Below are 8,647 nucleotides of genomic sequence, written 5' to 3' on the forward strand. Positions count from 1 at the left end.
AGAAGTGGGATAAAAAATGAGGGAGAAGGAGGCAGGTTGTGGTGCATGTTGGCATTTTGATAGCCTAATTGTGGCCAGACTAAACCCTCAGCCTGCTTTGGTTGCAGTGAGATGATGGGTTTGTAGGCTATTTCACAAATACCAAATGTATTTTGATAAAAAGTGCCACAGCAATGAAGGGAATCGATACAGCAGTGCCTCTGTGTGTGCGTGTTTTATATTAAGACTTAGTTGATGACTTCTCATCATTTGAAAGAAATGTTCAGCATCAGTGCTTGAAATTATCCAACTGCAGCACTTTCTACTCAATCCAATCTCCAGTTAATTTGATCCTTCATTTATCTTGAACAAAGCCTCCTAATAAAAACATTTGTATTACAAATGATACACTTGATCAATGGGATTGCTTTAGGCAAGTATTTGATAATTTGAACACTAGCTATAAGAAATTCTCATTTAATCAATGTGGCTGGCCAAAATTTGGAGGGAGAAAAAGCCCCAAACCTGCACATCACTGAACAGCCAGACCATAATTACATATCAGGTTATTTAGATGTTCTTACCAACATTATTGTTAGAATTGGCCAGTGTAATCGGTGTGATATTAGCCTTAATTGTTTTTGGTAACACAATTAATTATTTAGCTCACTCAAAGTGACAAGAATGGAATGAATCAAAATAAGGAGCTGGCTGGGCTGGGAACTATTATTTTTCTTTCAATCCCATGATTCCTTCGGTCAAATCAATGAGATAAATAGGCAGATGGAAAAAGCCAATGGACATTTCCATTGAGCAAGGAGAGCATCCAGGTCCCAGGCAGGTCAGGAGATTGTATTGGGCCCTTCACAGGGTCTGGGAAGTTTCCCTTGGGATCATTCAGGTCTGAGATGATGGTTTTTCAAACCTACAAGACCTTCAAGGTCACAGGCTGCTCTGCTAAGAGTGGTATGTTCCCCCCCAGGCTTGTGTCCAAAGTAGGAAACATTATCCCTTGGCAGCCAAAGTGAATTTCTGCTTTATTGCATCTGTTGCTATCCTTGGATGCTTTAAGAAATCACGTTGCTTGGAATGTTAGCCTGTGTTTATTTTCATTAACAGTGGTATTAATCAACACTTCCCTCTGTTCTCTACAGACCGCTCAGGGATGCCTTTGGAAAGCAAAGAAAAATTCCAGGTCAGGGTTCCTGTTGTTGGACATTATTCTATGTGGGAAGTGAAATTATTCCTCTCTTTGCCCAGATTTGTGCATGAACACTGAAAAACTTCTCATAGCTCCTGCATCCCTCCTGCACCTTGCTTGAAGAGCTTTATTTTGACACAGCCTCAGCAGGTATATCATGAAAAAAGTTCAGAAGGGCTAAAAAACATCCAAAGTGTACATCAGACTATCTCACTTTGTTTCTTCAACCCTTTTAAATCAGCATTTTTAGGACTTCATTTAAAGCAGAAGACAGCAAGCAGCGCAGTGAGGACTCTCCTGTCACATCGTGCACGGAGCTGTACGACACAACAGCCTCAAATCTCTTTCAATCCATCACTTATTTCCCTCTAGAAACTTTTTTTTTTTTTTTTTTCCTTTCTGGATTGTCTTTGACTGTTATTTATTTATTTGGTTAGTTGACTTCAAGGGACATTTCCCCTGGCTGGATAAAGACATTTTACAAACAAATGCAGGGGAACATTTCTGAGAAGGCTGTGGAGGCAGCCGGGTCCCCGTGGGCAGGTGAAGCTTTGTGTCACTCAGCAGCCCCCGCTGTGCTCCATTAGGGAGCAGCATTTTTCACAGCTGCTCCAACAACAGGCCCCGAGCAGCGGTGGGGACCAAAGCAAGAGGAATTAAAGGGCTCCTCGAGGTTCCATGGGGCTCTAAGGGCTCCCCTGGGGAGGATAAAAAAGAATTAGAAAGGGTTTTATTGACACGGGTACGTTTCATGTGCTTTGATACGCACACAGAGAGTAATTGTAAGCATGGGGAGGAGGGCTCTCCACAGCTGAAACTATCATTTATACCCTGTGCAGAGTTAAAAAACCCTCACTGGAGAACTTGGGTAGGCACGATGGCCCAAGGCCCAAACAAGGCGTACTAAACAGGCAGAAAGGATTTATAAAGCAGCAATAGATAATATTGCTCCATTTCAAAGAGCTTCACGGCTCCTGCAGCACCCCAAGACACTGAGAGGCAAAGACATCACCATCAGCAAAACGTGTGCTGAAAAAAAAACACTTCTGGGCGAGTCTGCAGCTGCCAGAGGAGAGGCAAACACTGCAAGGCATCAACTCAGCATCTGGAGGGGAGAGCATCTGCTGAGAGACACCTCGACGCTTACTTGGAGTGAGAAATCATCACTCTGGCTGCAATTCTTCACCAGCCAGACGTACCAAGTGAATGGAATCCACACAAATGAGGTTGTTAGCATAACCGAATATGCTCTTCGTTCCTTCAAGAATGAAAAATATGAGTAATTCCCTGGCAAGGCCCAATTACAGCCTGCCAACACTAGCACATGGGTTAAATCTATTATGAAATAATAAGATAACATTAATAAGATTCCCAGAAAGGACATTACACAGCTAATCTCATGACTGTGTACAACTGGTCTAACTATTCAGGCTGTCTCCTGCCTGCACGGCTCTACACTCTCCAGGTGTTTCTTGTCATCTGCATTGGGAAAAGTTCAGGTCTATCAGCTTTTAAGCAGGAGGTTCTGAGTGGGAACCAGGGCGAGTGCTCTGGGAGTGCTGAGAAAACAGTCTCTTGTAAGGAGTTTCACTAACAGCCACAAACGTGAGAGCTGCAGCAAACAATCACACCACCCGTGAAATGTCCCTGTAGACAGAGCGATGCTGGCAGCTGTATTTTGGGTCATTAACCTGAGTGCACAGGTATGGCTCAGACACGTGCTGGCAATGCTTCCAGCCCCTTACTCTGACAGCATGTGAATAATTCCTTTTTTTCCCCCCCTTTCCTTGTGTCCTGAGGCTCCTGACTCTGCATGCACACAGCATCCAGAGCTGTTTCATGGGTGTATCAGCACACGCAAGAAACTGCATTTCATCTTTTGGATGAACACCACCCCACCTTCCTGAGACACCCATGGAGCTAAGCTTAAAAGAGAAAAAATGGACAGTAAGACATACATAGAGTTGAGCATAACAACACACATTGCTGAGAAGCCTGGTAAGGCAGGAGGCAGCCGAGATTTCCATCACTGTAATTTAGCAAGATGCATCTCAGGCTCTGGCAAGGAGCATCCAGCTCCCCAGGACCAAGGACACGTCAACAGCAGCAGTCAGACCCTGTGAGTTTGGCAGGTGGCTAAATTGGCTCCACAGCCTCGCTGGCCCTGGTCAGGGAAGGGAAGACACCGAGTCTCAGCACAGAGGGCTGTAATGAGGATTAATAAGGCGTGTGAAGACGCTCTGTAATTGTCCGGCCGGCTGTTTCCTTTGCACCTTATGCTGTCGTTTATGCTCGTGCAAAGCGGCTGTAGAACGCCCCAGGTCTGATTCAATAGAGCTCCACAGATTCCTCGCACAGGTGTAAATTGCTCTGTGAGGTTCAAGGCACTGTCAAAATGCAAACTAATCTCATCATCTCTGTTGCCTTTTTTTTTCTTCTGTAAATTCCTCTGCAGCCAATTGAACATCTTAGTGCCTAATAAACTACAAAATATCAGGTCTTTCGTGCATGAACTTACGTCTCAGAAACAGAATTCACAGTGCTGGCCTCAAGGAGAGCTGAACTGCATCAAGATGTCATGACTGGACCACCAGTACCGCAGTCCTGTGTGCTGGCTGCTGCCCTCAGCTGTGGAACATTCACATCATAAACCTCAGGGGCTGGCGCACAGTGACAGCAAGCCTGAACCCAGGAGAAGCCATGAAAAATGAGCTAACGACATAATTTGGGAGGGAACGGGCAAAAAACAATGCCTGACCTTGTTCACACATAGGAAAAAACAACTGCAGAACTACAGCCGCTGTAAAATGAGCCTGAACTAAAATGTATGAGCTGGTATTACAGGGAATGACCCCTAAGAGGTGGAAGGCTTTGATAGATGCACTCCTACAGGTAGCTTCAATCCCTGGCACCTGAAAGGCTTCGGTAATGAATGTCAGACTGCTGGGCAGCTGTGAGGGGAATAAACAGCTATTTGCCTTCAGTGGAAGTAGCATCAGTTTGACATATGACATTCAAATGATACGAGCTTTAGAAGTGTGGTTAAACGACTGCTGTTTGACTTGGAACCTTGAGCCCACCGAAGCGGCATCGCCGCTGTTTACCTTGGCTCTGTGGGGGATTGAATCACTGAGCTTAAAAATGAAAGACCAAAGTGTTTCTGCAAATTCAGCCCGCAGTATGTCGTGTGTCCAGCTGCTAGAGAATGTGTGCTGGAGTGATGAGAGGGGTAAAGACGGGTCCTCCCACTGCTGTGGCCTTTGGCTCCGCCAGCAGCTGCTGTGAGCACACGTGGGACTGAGGGGACACAAGATGGGGGATGAAATTTGTGGGATGGGGTGAGAAAAAGGGGTTATTCCCACCTGGTCCTTCCCAGAGCATCCCCTTCTCCTGACATCCTCCTCCTTCTCCACCTTGGTGGGCTCCTCTTCAAGGCATTTTGGCTTGCAGGACACCAGCTCACCCTTCACCATCTCCTGCTCGTTTTGGAGAAACACACGCTGCCAAGAACTTACCTCCCTGTTTTAGGGGACCTCGTTAGGCTCTTCTTACATTAGCCTGCCAGCTAACTACCAGCACTCACAGCTCTTTGATAACCTACCAGCTGAAGTGCTTCTGCTTGCAACCTTCACACTGAAACAAGAGCTCAGGACCAAAGTTGCTGGAGGAAAAAAATCACTGCTTCCTGACCTTTGGGCAGACTCTGTGGGCTGATTATCTCATTGATTTTAACCGAACTGAGCATTCAGTATGGGTGTCTGGAGGCCTGTCTCTCCTCAGCAGCGGGTACAGTACAGCACCAGCAGCAGTAATACAGACAACCTCTATGCAAGCCAGGGTCAGGGGCAGGAAAGCTCCAGGTTTCTTGTAAATTGTGGCATGCATGATTAATCCACCTGGGCCTGGCCCTGGGAGCACACGGTGAGCCTGCAGCAATAGCAATTCAGAGAGGGAGCACGCCGTGAAGGGCAAGTGGGTGCTTTCGCTTGAAAGAAGCCTAAATAATTGAAGCAGGAGTGAGTGGGACCAGATTGCAGTGATGCCACTTGAAGGGGGACTGTCCTTCCAGAAGGACCCGGCACTGAGCTGAAGCCTGTTTGCTCTGGGAAGCAGTGCTTTGCTGTAGCAGGGGGATATACAGAGCAGAGGAGTTCATGCTGAGAGCCCTATAATCATCCTGGATGTTTTTTAGGGGGAGTGGAGGACTTGCTTCAAGGTGTCAGCAGCTGGAGCATATTAGGGGACCTCCTGAAGCACGTCTGCTTTAGTGCCCTCCAAAAGGAAACCCATTTGCTCACTCTGGGACCACGCTGGGATCTGAATCAAAGCATGGTTCAAGGGGGACACAGATCAAATTTCACTATTGCCTAAGTGTAAATAATTAAAAAAAAAATTATAGGTGCAGGTAAACTGAGGCACAGGGCTGTGGAAGAGCACAGCTCCATTTCCCCTGGCTGTGGGGGAGTGGTGCTTGCTCGTTACCTCTGGAAATCAGACCAGAAAGGGTTGACACCGAACATCTCCTGAACACCTGCTCAGTCTGGAATAAACTCAAGAAACAGCATCCCAGGTACTGAACCTGCTGGAAAACTCACAGAGTACAAGCAATTCCCCACTGCAAGGTCCCAAACCACTCCCCAAAGCCAAATCTGCTGGCAAACCTCCCTCTAGGACACTTGGGAACCTACAGAGGTGTGCGCTTCCTGCTCTTAAGTACAAAATTCAGCAAAACAAAGATGAGATTTGACAGAACTCAACAGTTTTGTCCCTCGTCAGAACCCCAAGCAGGTGCTGGGAGATGAGGCAGTGCTTATCTGTCTCTCTACAGGTACAGTGGCGTTCCCAGCCCAGCTCTGCTCCCCACTCCCTTGGCATGGGGTGCAGCAGATGAAGATGCCTTTGAACAGATGTGAGAAGGGCTGAAATCCTGACACCTCCAAGTGAACTGTGTATTTCCAAAATGTTAAGCAGCTTTGTGAGAGAGATTATCCTGAAGGATGGTTTCCTATAGTGTTGACATTTCTGTGTGAGTGATTAATTCCAACATGGGCATGGGGTGAAGAGGCAAAACCCTTTTCTCACTGCTACCAGGCAAGCTCTGGCCTTTGCCCCAGCAAGGTTATTAATTCATCCCTGACCTGTGACACTGCAGGTGACTTTGTCACCCTCATCTTCTCGGTCACCTCTCAAGGCAGAGACCTGAGGATTTTCCATGCCCCTCTTTATGAACCACTGTGATGGTATAGGCACTTTTCAGCTGTTTGTCCTCCAGGGGTCTGCCTGCCTGTGCATTTTGTCCATGTGCTGTCACAAACACCCTGCCTTGACTTTGAAAAATGGAACAGCAACAGCTGAAAACAAAGATGAATTGTCACTTTTGTATGCTGGTGGCCAAAGGGAGTTGCAGTGCTGCAGGTGACGAGGGCAGAAGGGGAAGCCATGGTTGCCTGAGCTGCTGGGAATTTTCTAACCCTCTCACCCAGCTCATTGATGACTCTCTAGAGAAGCAGCCTCACTCCTCCCCTACACTTCCAGTCAAGGGTGTCTTTCACTGGGGAATTTAATTTGCTGCAGAAAGGTTATTGTATCTCTTCTGAGGTTTTCTACTCAATTCCTAAAAAATATAGAAAGTAAGTATGAAAAGAATATATAATAACATGTATAATCTATTTACCTCTATATAAAAGAATATAAAAGACATATAAAAACTGCTATGTAGTGAATAAAGTTCCTTTTGCAATAGGACTCACTTCACACCATCAATGCCTCTGCTCAGCCGGTCCTTTTGGGCTGCTGTACCTTCAACTCTGCACCTCCAGGAGCAGCTCTTAGGATTTATGGTACCCACAGGGATTCATCCAGGATAAAAGGAGTTTTCATCTCCCAGGAATCCAAGCACCATTATACACGGTACTGAGTGGGTTGGATGTATAAGCACATGCAGGTACTTCACCCAGTGCCAAAATCCAACAGAGGTAGAGCAGGTGCATGAGGTGTTTAGGAGAGCACAGAGAGCACTCTGAACCCTGTCTGAGGTCAGCTGCTGTGCAGAATCAAATCCCTCCACTCTCACAGCAAAACAAATGCTTGGCTGAGAGAAGCAGGACCACCTGCCCAGTGATTCGTGGTGTCACAAGGTGACAGCAGAAGAAGGAATTGAACAAGAAAGCTTCTATCTCCACTCCGCAGCACTGATTTTTGAGAATCCCACCAAAGAAGGGAGGAATCCAGCTGGGAGAGGTGATGGGATGTTGTCACCTGGCCAAAGGCTTATGGGATCTTCAGATGGAGTCACTTGTGTATGGAGAAAGCAGAGCAGCAGAGACTGGCATCAGCTGGTCATAGGAGAGGTAAGTGAACTTTTTATTGCAGTTAGCATTCCAGCAGCAGATTTTGGAGGAATAATATGAAATTCTAGACTGTACAAAAATTACAAAGTTTGGCAAGATTTTGAAGCTCTCAATAGGCAAAGACACCTTTCTTCCAGACAGGGTTGTCCAGGACATCCGAAGACTCTCAGTGCTGCACCCTGCATAATTATTAATTTAGTTACGTTGGTCTTGCAGCAGCCTAATATAAATCAGACTAAAAGGTGTCATGATTGCAGTATGGATGGTACCTGTGTTGACAATCCCTTCCATGGGAGATGGCTGCATGCCCACGATAAAATAAGCAAACAATCAGGCAACACATGTGGGACACTTCTCTCCCACTCTGCAAATCTCCAGTCATTAGGGGTAACTGCTTCTCTCTGGGCTCCTCCAGTGAACTCATCTGCACTTGGAATCACACAAAAGCCATCTAAAATCATACCAAAATCTAAATAAATCAGCATCAGAAAATCTGCTGCAGGCATTCAGTCCTTAAAGGACGTGACCATTTTAACACCTGTCAGGGTCATAGCACAGAGCTGAGGAAATAGCCCCGGACAACTCTGCATTCCCAGGAGAATAAAACCAGAAGACACACAAAGTCACCCAGCAGGCAGTGGGAACAGGAGCAATGGCAGCATTACTTAACTGTGTGCAATTTGCTCTCCCTATCTTGATTTAAATTACACTGCCAGAAGAGACTGACAATGTCTGGAATCAAATTGCTTAGAAAAGTGCCTCTTCAGAGAGAGAGAAAAAAATGCCCAAATAACTCGAGTGCAAATGGTCTTGCAAAATGCCTATTGTGATTGGGGACAGCAGGACCTGGGGCTCGTGTTCATTAGGATAATGCTCATGTAATTGTGCTGGGCCAAACCCCCATGAAATGGGGGGGTTGCACCCCTGATATTCCTACAGCGAACACATTAACTTGGTCTCCTCTCAAGAGGGGAAGGAGGCACCATTAAATAAGAGTCTCTTGCTCTGTTCCTGCTTTCTTCACTTCTTCAGGTCAGCCTGGTCTCTGGGGACCATCTTCAGGACAATGGGCTTCTTTGGCTGCATGAAACCTTTCGAGTCCAGGACCAGTGGGATC

The 8,647-nt window shown here is 46.4% G+C and overlaps 1 protein-coding gene across 1 annotated transcript in view; it reads right to left on the minus strand.

The window, feature by feature from the left end:
- Positions 1-7,511: 7,511 nt before the first annotated feature.
- The window catches only part of LOC103615418 (cytochrome P450 3A12), a 12,275-nt gene continuing 11,139 nt past the window's right edge, over positions 7,512-8,647 (minus strand). Inside the window, exon 13 of the mRNA XM_017734100.1 lies at positions 7,512-8,646. Within this exon, the coding sequence (XP_017589589.1) occupies positions 8,551-8,646 (96 nt within the window). The 3' untranslated portion in view covers positions 7,512-8,550. The remainder of the gene's footprint in view (position 8,647) is intronic.

The sequence above is a fragment of the Corvus brachyrhynchos genome, unplaced genomic scaffold (assembly GCF_000691975.1).
Source record: "Corvus brachyrhynchos isolate BGI_N302 unplaced genomic scaffold, ASM69197v1 scaffold5, whole genome shotgun sequence".
In the NCBI taxonomy this organism is placed as follows: Eukaryota; Metazoa; Chordata; class Aves; order Passeriformes; family Corvidae; genus Corvus; species Corvus brachyrhynchos.